Consider the following 15,271-nt stretch of genomic DNA (forward strand, 5'->3'; position numbering starts at 1 on the left):
CATGTTGTCTTATGTCATCCCTCTCAGGGTTTTCAACATAAGCAGTGGGAAGCAGAAGAAGCTTTACAAGGGTTCCCAAGGTGAAGATGGCACCCTCATCAAAGTAAGCTCTATTCTTTCTGTATTCTGTTTTTCTTTTTTCCAGCTCTTCTGAATGCATCTCAAGGCTAAGAAAATGAAGTACAACTCTGAACACAGTATCTTCTTTTGTTTGTTGGTTTTTTTTTTTTGCTTGCTTGCTCCATATCCTGCTGCTTCTTCCTCCTACCTCCATCCTTAAGATGAAGGTGAAGAAGTTGATTTCTAACTTCTTTCTCTGTCTTGTTTCTGAAGTGGGGCACAGGCCCATGCTGTAAAGGCAAGAACTGCACTAGTATCTGTCTGGAGATGATTTAGTCCATTTACTTTACTCCTTTACATTCTGCTCCAGAGAGCTCATTCTGGATTTCTTGGCTATTTTTAGTAGGATTTTTAAGGTGTAGTTGCCTGTGTTGATCAGTGTTTGAGAAATTTGGGGTTGCCAGAAGGGAAGTAAAAGTGAAACTCTCAGCTGATGAAACTGAGTAGCATCTGCCCCAAAAAGCCTATGCGTCAGATCCTGGAATGCTTTACAAGCCTGATACTGCTTATGGAGTCTGCTCATACTTCCAGCCTGCTGAGTGTCTCCAGGCTCTGGGATAGGGGAACATTCCTGTTTCTGCCAATGTCCTGGATGTCCCCTGGGGAATCAGCTGCATCCAAGATTCAGCATTAATGGGGATGCCAGCACACTTGGGATGTGGAAGAATTGCATTCTTGTCTTTAAAGGGGGAAGAAGAATTCAAACAAGCTGTTTCATTGTATTTGTTTTCACTTATATTTTTTCTACTTTTAAAATAAAATATTTCCATTCAGCTGCACAGGCCGGCAGTATTACTGATGGGTTTAAATAAGTGGGTAAAGAGAGAGAGGAAAACAAACAGCTTTGTTCAGTGTCACCTCTTTCTCCTTGCCTGTTACAATTCCTACTAAGTTTTTTATAAGCCAGAGTAATCAAAGTTAAGAAGTCATATAATCATAGAATTTTCAGGGTTGGAAGGGACCTTTAAGATCATGTAGTTCCAACCCCCTGCCATGGGCAGGGACACCTCCCACCAGACCAGGTTGCTCAGAGCCCTGTCCAGCCTGGCCTTAAAACCTTCCAGGGATGGGTTTTCCACCACCTCTCTGGGTAACCTGTGCCAGTGTCTCACCACCCTGATGGTGAAGAACTTCTTCCTAACAATCAAGGCAAATCTCCCCTCCTCCGGTTTTAATCCATTCCCCCATGTCCTATCACTACCTGACATCCTAAAAATTCCTGCTACCCTTCTGGCAAGCTCAGGCCATGCCTTTCTTAGACCACAAACCATTAAATGTTGCTGGGAGCTGGATGTTTTGTTTTTAATATAATTTATGGTTGTTTCAGTTTTTATTTTTCATGTGTAGCTCGAGTGGGGAATCTCAATTATTTTTAGCATTGCTTTGTTCATTTTTAGGACAATTATGTAACTAATGGATTATGGTTGCCTCTGGAATTTAAACTTTCTTGGCATGTTGTTCTGAGATCTTAACATACATTGCAGCTTAACAAAGTAGAACCCAAACAGGGACATGTGAAGCAAAAGATACAGCAAAAAATAAAAACCTAACCAAAAAATGTTACCATAATTTAAATACCAAGTATCCCTCAGAATTTCTCAGTTCCTTAAAGTTCTACAAAAGCCAGAGGAGGACAAGTGGTGACAGAAGTTAAATTTGCTGTGTAGAGCTGCTTCAGATGTAGTGAGGCATTAAGAAAGGGTTTATATTTTATCCAAGGTAAAGGAGCAAATGATTGTATATTAAAAAATCGAAAGAAACACAACAAACCAACCCAAAAATTGGAGTTGCATATGCTGGACATTTGACAGCATAATTTTCAAAGACAATTTCTCTGCAATGTTGAATTCTTTTTTTATTTCTGTCCTCAAGGGGAGTCTTAAAATTTCACTTAACTGTCAGCTCTGATTATTTATTTTGGGGTAAAGTGTTTCAGTGGGTGTGTGTTTATGTTTTGTTTTGATCTTAAGAAAGAAGGAAGTCAGACCCAAGTGGTGAAGGGGAGGTAGGAGACTGGGGTATAAGTTGATCCATTGGTACTGGTGCCTTCACACTCATGAAGTTGCTTAATGTGAGTGCCTTTAGTCTCTGGTTAGCTTGGAGATAGTTTTAACACTTCAGTCAGGTTGGAATTTTGTCCTGGGATGCTGGATAGTTTGGCACTCTGTTGAGTCCTGTGGGAGCTATTAGCATTTTATTTTTTTAACTCCTATGACTGTTGGATATTCTGGACCATTTTCATGCAGTTTGAAGGCACTTTCTCACCAGATTTTTGCACTTCTCTCTCAAACCAGGTGCAAACAGATCCCTCTGGTCTCTATATAGCAACCAGTTGTTCAGACAAGAACCTCTCCATCTTTGATTTCTATTCTGGCGAGTGTGTTGCAACCATGTATGGACATTCAGGTAAGGCATGTAAATTTCATGTAATTTGTTTTTGTGCTGATGGCTATATCTGTTACTAGTCCAAGCTTTCTGAAAGTTCCTCCCCAGCAAAGTTTACTCAATGGGTATTTTGGAGTAGGTTATAGCTGGATGAAGTGTAATAGCTTATTTCATTGCAATTTCAACTTTTTTCAGACCTCATTTTACATTACAGAACACAAGCACACATACATCTATCAGGGCATGTATTTGTTTACCCAGTTTTTCCAAAAGCCTATAAAGTAGTGTGTGTTTTTTTCAGTGTATACTAAATTTTGTTATAATTTACTCAGCTGCTACTATGCAGGTACTATTCTGTTAAAGCGAAAAGATACCTTTGTCTTCATGATTATATTGCCGCAGGATACCCTTGCTATGTCAAGCCTAACAGTTAAATGGTTATGGTAATTGGGTCATAATGATGTGGGAAGAGTGTTGGCTTTAATCAGAATTTGAGTCACTGAGCACAGATAGGCTGTTTTGCTATCGATCTCTTTTGCCAGTTGGAATAATTCAGAGTTTTTTTTTCACTTGTACTTTTTTTCACACAGAGATTGTAACTGGGATGAAATTCAGTAACGACTGCAAACATCTGATCTCTGTTTCTGGTGACAGGTAGGAGAGGTTTTCTTGCTTATGATATTAGTTCATGCCATCTCACACTGGATCTAAAGTGTGTCCTGAAGGAAGGTAGATTATTTTTTTTTTAATAAGAGGTGTTTTATGGATTCCAAAGAAACCTTCACCAGACTGATCCCAAAGGGAAGAGGTCAGGGTGCTGGCTGTGATGATTGTAGAGGTGAGAGTATTCACTGTGTCTGGAATAAATGAATGCTTAAATCAGTTGAAACAATAAAACCTTTCCTTTGAGAAAGGGGCACTACTCTTTCAAGACCAAAGCAAGCCAGATTCTCTTTGTTTCTATTAATAAAGCACAACTGAACTGGAAAAAAGAGTTCTAGAGGGTGCGTTGATGCAGAACAAGCACTTTAAATTGCATCAGTTAATTATTTCTGTCTTTCAGCAAAAAGCAAATTTTTTTTCTCTTTCCGTACCTTTAATATATGTAAATAGATTAGAGGAAGAGTTGCAGAAAAAATTGGTTGTTGTGTTGTTGATTTCTAATGAATTCCAGAAGCATGGATGGTTTGAGGTTCCCAGTGATCCTTGTGATTTCATGCAGTGTTCCTTTGTTGGCCATTTCTATGAGTTAAAGGGTAATTTTCTTGACTGTGTGGAGGAGGTGAATGAGAAGCAAGGAAAGGATTCAGAAAGAACTTTGCTGTAGGGAGACAAAAAAGTATGATTTTCAAAGGAGAAAAGGGAAAAATAATGTTTACACACAGCAGCATGTGCAAAGAATAAAATTGAGAATAGAAAGCAAAACAGAGATGGAGAAGGGCACAAGGGCTGTGAGACTCAAATGAGAGAAGTATTGCAAGGAAAAAAAAAAGTGGCAAAAGATGTAGGTGGGAGCATAATTCTGCAGAGCTTTGTGTTGAATGTAGATGTATTTACAATTCCTACTGTTTGCTGCTTATCTCTTGGTTTGGTAGCTGTGCAGGTGGGACAAATGAACAAGCCTTTGCTTTCTGGATTTTGTTTCCTGCTTTTCAGTAATTTCTCTGAAGCAGGTTATGGTTGCTGGTACATTCCAGAGAGCTGCTGCTTGAGGGGAAGCAGCTGGCTGCCCCTGGGTTGCCATAGCTCCCAGATGCAAAGCCTCACCACTTCTCCTGGCTAAAAAGCTGGGATGGAATGATGGCAGCATCTTCACTGCATCTCTGTGTGTCTGTGAACTACAGTACCTGGGAGTGATGCTGCTGAGCTTTGTTGGAAAGGGAGTGGCACTGGGGGCAAGAAAGGAACATTTCACTAAAATCTCCACGTACTGCAAAATGGGGATTCTGGGTTTTGTTGGGATTTTTCTGTGTTTTTTGGTGGTTTTTTTGTTTTGTTTTGGGTTTTTTGTGTGTGGGGGGGGTTTGTTTGTTTGTTTTGTTTTTCCTTTTTTCTTTCTTTGTTTTTTCTATGGCATGGAAATCAAACCTTCCCAAAATGTGTTCTCACAAGAATTAAAAAACAGAGAAGATGCGGGCATTCAGGGGCCTGGTGCTTTTTGCATTTGCTTCACATGCAGAAGACCAAAATTCATGGCCATTGTTCAAAATAGAGAGCAAATTATTTTTATAAAACTAACAAGGAAGAGGGGGAAGCCCCTTGTTGAAAACTCTTTGGTGAATTGGAGTACCTGAGTATAGTGGCACTGATGAGTCTTAGAGACCTTGATTAAATCTTCCTTGTATTCTGAAGTAGGGTTTTATAAATGATAGTAAAAGCACCACTTCTGTTTCTATGTCAGTGTAGGTATACCCAGCTAGACAGGAAAGATGGGTGAGGTAAGAAGAATTAGTTAGCACTGAGGTTAAGTTTCAAAGAAAAAATGCTGGTAATTTTACTTTGTAGTAGCTGAAGATGAGATACAGTATTCTCTAATGTGATGAAGAATTTTTTAAATTTTATTTTGTAACCAGATTAATGGAGAAAACAAGATGAATGAGATCATAGTGTTTGTTTCCCTTTCTTAAACATTGAATCCATTGACCAAATTGAACCAAATTCCTCAGAAGAGGATTGGAAGACTTAGATGAAGTACAAATAAAATAGGAGTTAGAGGCTCAGTTTAACCACCCTTAGAGGTTGTGGAGAACATCTGTAGGCTCCATTTATCTTGCTGTGACCATGGAGGGACTTGTTATGGCATTTCCTTCAGCATATGGGCAGATAAAGGTATAGGATCAGAGCTGAGTCTGTGCAAATTTCTCTGCAGTTTCTCTCAGCCACAGGCAGTCTTTGCTGGGCAGGTTTTGCCTTTTTGTCACGAGGCTTGGGATGGGATGGACTTTCTGTGAAGCTGTTTCTGCAAGTGTCTCTCCCTGCCATGGATGGGAAGTGCTCTTACTTGCCTCTGCAATTTATAATACCAATAAACTGAGCAGAAACTTGACTCCAGCCTCTCCTCTCCCTCTTCCAGCTGTATCTTCATCTGGCGTCTGAGCTCCGAGATGACCCATCAACATGCGCAGCGACTCTCTGACATGAAGCAGAGAGGGAAGCAGGCAGAAAAGTCTCCTCCGCACAAGGCAGCTGGACTTATGAGGTGAGCAGAGCAGGCTGAGAAGAGGTGACTGGCTTTGTAGGGGTAATATAAAAACTATGGGATTCAATTCTGAGGTTCCTGCTGTCTTCGCTGATAGCTCCTTCCAAAATTCTCTTGCTTTTCTGATGGGTTTGCTGTGGCTTTTCTGCTCCCCTTCTTTGGATATAGAAGCCTGTCTGTGATCTTCTAGGCAGATTATTTAGTGTTGTTTCACTGATTGCCATGTGTATGAAATGTCCCTTGTGTCTTAATTTAGTTTAATAATGTGGTCAGAAACTTTAATTAGCAGTTTACCTAGCAATACAGAGGTGGCTACAAAGCATCTCATCAGGGAAGCCTTGCTCCTTCATGAATTAAGTTCTCTGGGTCTAGGCTGAACACAATTTAAAGGCTGATTTCTGCAGTGTCAGTACTGAAATATACCTGTGACCTGTGTGAGTTTGCCATGCTAATCATAATTCTGAAACAGTCCTTATAGTTGTGCTGTTTCTGTGCCAGAGGCTTTGAAAAAGATCACCTAAAAATAATTATAATATAAATAATAAATATAAAAGTAATTTCCATGAGAAAAGTTCTTGGCAGCTAAACCACTTTATTATTTTTTGCTCGGTAAACAACAAATCTAAAAACAAACTACCACTGCCCACAAACTGAATAGATCTAAATTTATCTGATGACCTTTTTCCAAAAAGCTGTGCTTAAACATAGGCCCTTTTTTCATACAGAAGAAGAGCAACAAGGGATTATGGATTATTAGTGTAATGTATTTGGTTTCTCTGAGACTAATTTGACTATAAGCAATGCAGGAGAGAGTCCGTGACTGAGGAGATATGGGATAAAAATGGGGAAAATACAACTTTTGAGGGTGATGCCCTATTTTCTTCCTCCGAACGACTGCAGATTGAATTTTGGATATAAAAAGTGCCAAAGCATTAGAGGATTTACCATACTGGTTGTAGAATATCATGGACCTTCCACTCCTTTTGGGAGCAAGTATGCTGAAACAAGTCTGTCTGCATAGTTCCATACGGGAAGTCCTCATCTGCTTATCCCTGCAATGAGCCTTTTGGTAACGATGCTGGGACAACTCAGGAAGCCTTTTCTCTCTAGCCAGAATTCTGGAGCTGTCAAGCAATGTGCTTTTTATAGCAAACTCTCCATGATTCCAGCAGCTGCAGCTTTACCCTCCCAAGGCTCAGCCCATGACAGATAATCCCAGTCCTCTTCTGCATGAGGTGATGTTTGTTTCCGTCAGACACTGGTTGGAGGGCGGTGTTAATGCCACGCTAAGCCCAGTGTTTTATGAAGCTGGTTTGGTAACCTCCTTACAAGCCTGGAATCTACTTTGCTTGGTCAGCTTTTGAAAGCTTGTTTTCAGTTTTGGTTGACCACTGTGGTCACTGGGATCAGCAAAGACATAGCTCCAGAGCATTTTGGATTGGGACTGACTATGGAGGAAGAGCCTATTGGACCAACATTGCAGAGGTGGGAGAAGAAAAACTAACAAACTTGAGTGAGATTGGTTTTCTAGATGCTCTGTGCCTGTTCTGGTTGTGTTTCCAAAGGTCTGTCTCTGTAGGTTGCAGTGGAAACCGGGGTTGTATCTGTTGGTGTGAAACTGTTGTCTTCAAAGGGCTCACAGTAGTCCAAGAGAGGTCCACTGGTGGTACATCATTTGTTCCACAATATTTCTCTAGAATGGTGTTCTTAGAGTGTGTGGGGTAGTAATGCATTCTCCTAATTTCAGAGTATGAATCTATGACAAGATGATTAATCAAACTAATATTGGGGAAACAAAACTGAACTGAGGAAACAGGGGAGAGATGAAGCTTCCAGTTCAGGACAGTGCTATCCCTTTGCAGCTGGGACTGGCAGGATTGGTCCAAAGAATAACATCTGGAGCATTAAAATGCCTTTCTTTGTCAAACAAGTGGTCCATGAAGTGCAGTATTTTTCATGGAAGATAATAGTTATTGAGACACTGTAAGCTATATGGACCTTTTGTGGTCCATTCACATCTCTGTCTGTTCCTATTAGTGTTTGGTTGTAGACCCAATGTCCACTGAATTTGTACAAATCCTTTTAAAACTTTGTAATATTGTCTGTCTCTGCAGCCTCCCAGGTGACAGGTTTTAGGAGTTCACTGCTCTCTGTGGAAAGAAGGTTTTTGTCTCTTTTAAAACACAATCTTTCTAGTTTTGTTGAAGGCTCCCTGCTTCTGAATATTGTTAGCTTTGGACCATAGTTCTGCATCTAGCTATCTGTAGTCCCCATAGTTCTGTAAACCTCCATCATAAACTTTCTCCATCCAGCCTTTGCTCCAAACTGAAGAGTCCCAAACTTTCAGTCCCTCCAAAAACTTCAGAGACTGCAGTTTCTCCTTTGGAGAATTTTTCTGACTCATCTCTGTATGGGACATTGGATTATTTTGGAACTGATCTGACCTGTATAACTCAGTTCTCCATAGTGCTCCTGAGAGTCTTTCAGTTCTGCTTCTAGTTGTGATAATTGTAGATGTGTGCTTTTCTCTCATCTGCTGAACATGAGGAACTTTTTTCAGCATAAAGAACTTGTACTCAACTGATATTGCTGGTACCTTTTAGTTTTGAGGCATTTGTATTTTCAGAGAAGGAACCATGCAAAAGCCTTCAGTAAATACAGTTTTACATTTATTATTTGGAAATGCGTGTCTCCAAATTTTTGAAAGGGAAGCTTTTAAATTGATTTTACTGTGGAATGTTTGTGGGGATTATAGTCATGTTTAGCTGAACATTTATTTTGTTTTGAAAAACATTTCTTTGTGTTTTTCTTTGAAGTTCCAGTATAAGTAGCAGGAAATAGAAATGTTCTCCAAAGTAAATTGTCTAAAACTAATGTGTGTATGCAGAAGAAGTACTGTGTGCCCTCAGATATATTTGGAAAGAAGAACTTCTTATCAAAATTTCAGTGTGGCTTTGGTCCAGTTCAGGAAATGTGTGTGGTTTCCAGGGCTCAGAATGGGGCAGGCTTTTAATGCCAGATCAGAAGTGGTGCCTGAGTCTGTGCTGAATTACTGCAGTTATAACACTAGGGAAACTCTGCAGTCAGCAGCAATGTGATCTTTCTGTGGGGAAAAGCCATGTAACTTTATTTTTAAAACCCCTGGGCAACTGTGGAGGAAGAGGGGGGAGGCAATCTGTTAGTAACCCTGCCACATAGGATATTACATTTTTATAAATAGGCCCTGAAAGCTGAGGATTTAAGTAGCTTAAGATCAGAGTGGGAATTCTGACAAAATATCTCTTTAGATGGATAGTTGCCTTGTCTCTTTTGTTTTGTTTTAAAAAAGAAGGGCTGAATTCAGGATATCCAAAAGAATAGAGAGTACTTAATATCAGATGTCTTAATACTAGGACTACATAAAAGACATGTGGCATTTTTAAGTCCATATACATGTCCTGAGGACTTTCTAACTGAAGTCCTTTCCTTGCTGTTGACCCCATATTAACAGATCCTGCAGAAAGTGGGAGCTGAAGTGCAGCTAACTCAGCCCATCTGTACAGAACAAGAAGACCCAGGCATGGTAGTAGAATGGCAGAGTTCCTCAGCAAGGGAAGAAGACAGAAGAGGACAATTATAATCTGTTCTCAGTCACATGCATCTTGTCAACTGGACATGTCTGTGCATGCTATTCTGGAATAGCTACTCTGAAACATTCATTCTGGCATAATGATGCTTTGTTGGGGCTTGGCTGAACCTGCTCTCAGCTGGAATTCAGCAAAACCTGGCAGTCTTGTTCCTTTCAGAATGTGCAGTGCTTATTTGGAAGCAGTTCCTGTGCTTGAAACCTCACCCCCTATTACTCTGACTTCCACCTAAGCATGAACAGGGCTAAAGAAAGGTCCAGAGGAGATGTGTGCAACAGAGAGGATTAGAAGAAAATTCAAAGTAGGCAGGGAAAGAAAGGAGAAAGTAGTAAGGCCCAAAGTGAGGGACTGACATGGGCAAGCACAACAGCTCAAACATTCAAGACCTTATGAAACTAGGTTTTGGGAGTATCTCAGTTTCAAGTCATTGGGGTTTAAATGCTTTTGAAACTCCCAGTTAGTGATACTCCCTACAAGTTATGGGACTGAGTTTCAAAAGCATATTTCAGTTGTAAAAAGGAGGGTGGGGAAGAGGGACATGAATTTTTGCTGGGATAACAAAAGGTAACCTTACATTTGTATTAGACATGTGACTTCATAATTTGGTTGGCATTTCCTGTGAGGTAAGAAAAAATGCACATTTGATTTCCAAACTATGTTTTATATTCTCTTACTCATCTCCTTTGAAGATACTGGAACATTCTTTTTTGCCCCTTACTCATTCTGTCAGTCACTAGCTGGCAGACAGGGTTGAGCTCTTCTATTTGTAATGTAAATCACATTAATAACAATCCTACCTGCTCCATTTACACCAATGACAGGAGACTGCCAAGCACATAGCTTTGCCTTACTGTATTGCATAGTGAGGTATTCAACAGCTTAGATACTAAAATGTCTAATAATGCAATGCTGCTTTCTCAATAAACTCCTCAAACAACTCTGACGAAGGATGATATCAAAATTGCTGATACAAAATGAGTAGTCTACCATTTCATCCTTCTAGGACAGAGCAGGGCATAACCTCAAATGGGCTGTGTGTAATCACAAGGAGCTGAGGGTGAAAAGATGGACAGTAAAAAAAAGAGGCTGACAGACTCAAATGTCAAAAGTAGATGAGGACAGCCAATATGAAACTGTTTCACTGGAAGACTCTGCAGACTACTGTTGGTTTCATTCTTGTTTTTGCCAGAATACCTCATAGCTCAACTAAAAGGATTCACTAGTTGTTGTTCAACCATTCCTAATGAAACGGAAGTTAACATTCTGCCACTATGGGAAAGGATTAAAATACCTTAACTATTTCTTACCATGTAAGATATCCTGCCTGTTATCTGTCTGCTGCAGGGGAGGTTGGTTCCTGGACAGGCTGCATTTGGTAGATGGGCTATTTTAATTTCATGATTAATGCTTGGCACTCAACACCCACCAGTGCTATCCTATAAATGTGACTAATGATGAGTTTGGCACTCTAGCTCAAGGCCATACATTGGGTGATACTCAAATTTATTTGTTAGGGATGCTTTATTTTTTTCAATTGTTCTCCAGAGTGGGTTAGTTAATTTGATTCTGTTAACTGAAGGGGTGAGGGGAGGATGAGGAAAAGGAGAAGAAAAAAAGAGGGTAGAGTTTGGTGTTGGTAAGTGTCATTGGTTGTTATTGGGGGAATTTTATGCTGGGAGTGTCTCAGGTCTGTGGGAGAACACATCTCATCTACTTCGATTAAAGATGTGCCCCAAATATGTTTTACATTATTCCTTAGGGCTAAAAAAGGCAGAACAGTCCTCTTATGGTAAATGAGCTGTGGCTGCAGATTCTGCATGGTGCAATCCTTGATGTGAACCTGTCTCTTAATGTGTGGTAATTTGCCATAGACCCAAGTGTATCTCTGTAACATCTTTGATGTTGAAAACAGTTCCAGAGAGGAAATGCTTAAGGGTGGGAAAAATATTTGCCTTTCAAATATGCTCTGCCATCTTGACCTTACAGAATCATAGAATCATCACAGTTGGAAGGAACCTTCAAGATCAATGAGTTGGCAGGGTCTGAAAGGGGAAGGCCAAGTTTCATTCCACTTCCTCAGACTCATTTACTTATGTTCTGAATTCTGTCACCCTTCTGCACAAATGCTGCAGCAGGCTCTCCACACCTTTGTGCAGAGTTTAACTTTCCCTGATTTTCAGAGGTGGATTTTGCTAGAGGTGATGGGTGTTTGGGAGAGTTGAGGCAGCCTGCTGAGTGAATGGAGCTAAGGTGGAGAACTGCCTGGTGTAAAGATTGAAATGTCGGGCAATTCTTGAGCCAGACTGTAATACTCTCCAATTCCTGTCTCCCAGGCATGAGTCCATCTCTGCCCTGTCTTCTATGCCTGCACTCTCATCAGACAGTGACAAGGATGGTGAAGATGAAGGGAATGATGAAGATGAGTTACATGGCCTGCAATCTTTCCAAATTCAGTCCAGCTGCAACACTGAGAGAGATTCAGGTATAAATGGGAAAAGGGCATGAACAGAGATGGAGAAAAATGGCATGAATATGAATTGGGGAGAAGATGAGAGACACTGGCTTAGAGAAATGAGAAACTGGCATAAAGACAAAGACAAATACAGAAACAGATGGATCAGTACCAGTGGATACTGTGGAGTTGTCCATTCCAGCATCAGAAGAGGGGTACATTTCAGAGTTATCTGATAAAAAATTCAGTTGTTAAATTGCCAAGTTTCTTGCTAGTTCCAAGTGGCGAAAATAATTTTGAATAATTATTATTATTTTGAATCCTGGTCTACAAGCTATGAAAAGTCCACAGAAGTGAAAAGATATCTCATGGAGCATTCTAGAGATGTCTGATAAAACTTAGATTAGATATTTTCATTACTGATTCAAGATATTTTTACTGCAGATGCTACAGTGTATTGGAAGAGGGGTTTTTCCCAAACCTTTGGTGAGCCACTGCATTGTGGCAAGTGCTGTGCCTTGGGTCTGCTGAGTCACCGAAAATCTTACAGAAAACACTATGTCTGCATTCAAATCTTGTCACAATGCTTTGGTAGTCTGTTGGAAAACATGTTGGCAGTGGTCTGCTGGTTCAAAAGGTGTAGGAATGCTGCCTTTGAGGAAGGATGAGGTAAAAGGTCTTAAAAAATGCTGGACTGCTGGCCAAGGATGTCAACTATGTGTTATCTTTTTCCCTTTGCAGATCCAGACGTTACCCTCTCAAGAAGCCTTTCCCATTGGGAAATGAGGAGGGTGAGTTGCTAAACCTTCAAATTTTATTAGTTGTCATAGGCAAACTGGAAAAGAAGTTCCCACAGAGATAAAAGCCTTATTCTCACTGGTGGGAAAGATGCAGCTGTGGTGGGAAACTATAGAGAAGCCTCTCTTTGAAAAATGACTTGAGAGTGGCAAAATATCACCTAGTTTAAGAGACAATTTCACTTGAGATTTCTGGGTCAGTATCCATCAGAGGTTATGCTTTTGCCCTTTCATTTCTGGCCTGAATCTCATGTGGTGCTGACCACATACTTGGATACAAGGTACCTAAAGCTCAGTTATTCAAGGAGTAACAAAAGTGTCATCTTTAATCGATGCCTTATGATTAAAAGATTAATTTAAAGCTGCCTCACGGACAGCTTTAGGGCTTGAATTGTGTTTTCTTTCCTCTTGTTCCTTCAGCAGAACTCAGCCCCTAAGACTCCCTCTCTTTCCATTTTCTCCAGGCCAAAGAGATAGCAGCAATCCAGCGCTCAGAGGCACCAATGGCCAAGCTGCCTCGGCAGCGCGGGCGCTGGTCCCAGCCTCCCAGCAACATCGAGATGACAGTGAAATCTATGCTGGATCTGCGTCAGTTGGAGTCTTTCTCTGTCTCCCGTTCTCCCAGTCGAGATTCCCTGTCTCAAAACAGCAATGGGGATGACAGAGAAGACCAGGCAGATCTTCCTGTGCACAAAGTAAGGGCAGTACGAGGAGGTGAATCTACTCTGAGTGCATCTCTCCTGCCTCTGTTTATCATTGTCTGTTTTTATTACTACCTGATACCATTCTTATATCTCTCAGAAACCTGTTTAGATAACACCTTGGTAGGTAGTGCTTCTGCAGCATCTGAACCTGCCATCTTATAGCAGACCCAGTAGAGGATCAAGGTTTCCTTCCAATGACAGGGAAGAACTCATGTTTTCTTTTCATCCCTTTGATTATTCAAGGCAAAAACAAACTGAGAAGCTGAGCTTGGAATTGTGAATGTGGACTTGATTACCTGTTAGTTCACTCTGCTGGGGTGCAATTTTTGGCTCCAGTGGTCACTGGAATGTGGCTCATATGAAGCCCTTAGGATCTGTGCTAGATTATTAGGGTCTCTTTAATCTTTGTATTGATGGGTCACAACAAGTAATGCATTCTCATACCTCAGAAAGCTAATGCCAGTTTTCCAGTAGCAGTCTGCCCTGGTGTTAGGGTTTTTCCTTCCTTTTTACCTGCATGACTGAGAAGAGGATTTGGCTCACTGCAGGAAGTAAATCAGTGTTTTTCAGCTGTGGTTCACAGACTTCTCTGAACTGTGTCTGATCAGTCTATAAAATAAATGGCAGAACCTACTGCTACGTGGCTTACGCTCCTGATGAATGGTCAGAGAGGGATGGAGAGTCCAGTATTTTAGGGAACTGCAAACAGGAAACAAAATCAGAAACTACAGCAATAGTCTGTCCTGTTTGGTAACTAAGGAACAGGAAAGACATAGGAGTGTTGTGTTTTCTCATCTCAGATTTCAGATCATTTCTGTGCTGTAATGCATATTTTCTAGCTCTGAGCAGCACTTGATGACTTAAGGAAAATCACTGGTAACATCCAGTTTTCTCTCTTTTTAAACCAGGTTAGCAGCTCAGTACCTCCTCAAGATAACCAGTCTTGTGTGAGACCTCAAGTGATTCGGCTTGTGTCCTGTGAAGAGGAGATTTTCTCTCAGGAACTGGAGCCTTCAGAGAGTGAGGAGTGTGTAATCTACCCTGAGCAAGATGAAATCCATCCAGCAGACCCTAGCAGGTTAAAAATAAGCTCTCTGCTGTGCATAGCTGAGACATTTCTGGTTTAGTTTGCTTGCAGCTTGTGTGGTAACTTGGGTGAGCTAACTTACTGTCTGACTGATGCCAGGCATGTTTAATGGAGAGTTTTATGCCAGCTTGATGCTAAAGGAATTTGAAACAAAGACAGCACCATTAAAATAATCCTTCCTCTGAGGAAAATTCACACTAGCAGCCTCCTCCAAATTTTTTTTTTTTGAATAAGTTACTTGGGAGTAACCTTTTTGCTTTCTCCCTTATCTGGGTTGAAATAAATGAGGGAAAACCTGGAAGCTGGAAAATCGCCCAAAAGTGACATGTGAAATATCTGCCCAGAAGAAATGATGGGACACTATTACTTATGACAATTTCAAATCTAACTGGACAAAAACTTAGCAAATGTAGACTCTGATGACCCTTACATGGGAACTAGAATAGCTTGCATGCAATAGATGAAATTGAAAAGGACACTGGAGACAGTGGAGATCTTTTCTCTTACTCTGCTTTTTATTCTGTTTGTTTACCTCACTTAATTTTCTTTCTGTTCTCCATTTCTTTCCTTCCCTGAATGTTATTCTTCCCTTCTCCTCTTAGCCTGATGCTAAGAGCTTTTTAATTTCCCCTGTGTCCTCCTACTCAGTTACTAAGAGTGGGCTGATGGCTTTGGACTGTCTTTTATGCAAGAGTGCATGCCAAGATTTTGTGGTTGGAGCTGCTAGGATTCTCCTAGTTTCTCTTTTTTTGCATTTTTTTTTAAATTGGAAAACTTAGACAGAGTAGACCCATGTGCTGCTCTATTAAGTAAGAAAGGGAGGAGTTCTGGTGATTTTGGATATACATTTTACACATCTCAAAGTATATAGAGTTTGCAAGCTGCCAGGGGTGACTGAGTG

At 40.6% G+C, this 15,271-nt stretch overlaps 1 protein-coding gene across 2 annotated transcripts in view; it reads left to right on the forward strand.

Moving 5' to 3' along the window:
* MAPKBP1 (mitogen-activated protein kinase binding protein 1) overlaps positions 1–15,271 on the forward strand; it is a 102,932-nt gene that overhangs the window by 72,426 nt on the left and 15,235 nt on the right. For both annotated transcript variants that reach the window (XM_030452619.1, XM_030452620.1), the window contains exons 17-24: positions 28–103; positions 2,415–2,526; positions 3,096–3,159; positions 5,579–5,704; positions 11,664–11,812; positions 12,524–12,573; positions 13,044–13,274; positions 14,192–14,361. In XM_030452619.1, the coding sequence (XP_030308479.1) occupies positions 28–103; positions 2,415–2,526; positions 3,096–3,159; positions 5,579–5,704; positions 11,664–11,812; positions 12,524–12,573; positions 13,044–13,274; positions 14,192–14,361 (978 nt within the window). The remainder of the gene's footprint in view (positions 1–27; positions 104–2,414; positions 2,527–3,095; positions 3,160–5,578; positions 5,705–11,663; positions 11,813–12,523; positions 12,574–13,043; positions 13,275–14,191; positions 14,362–15,271) is intronic.

The sequence above is a fragment of the Calypte anna genome, chromosome 5A (genome assembly GCF_003957555.1).
Source record: "Calypte anna isolate BGI_N300 chromosome 5A, bCalAnn1_v1.p, whole genome shotgun sequence".
NCBI classification, from domain to species: Eukaryota; Metazoa; Chordata; class Aves; order Apodiformes; family Trochilidae; genus Calypte; species Calypte anna.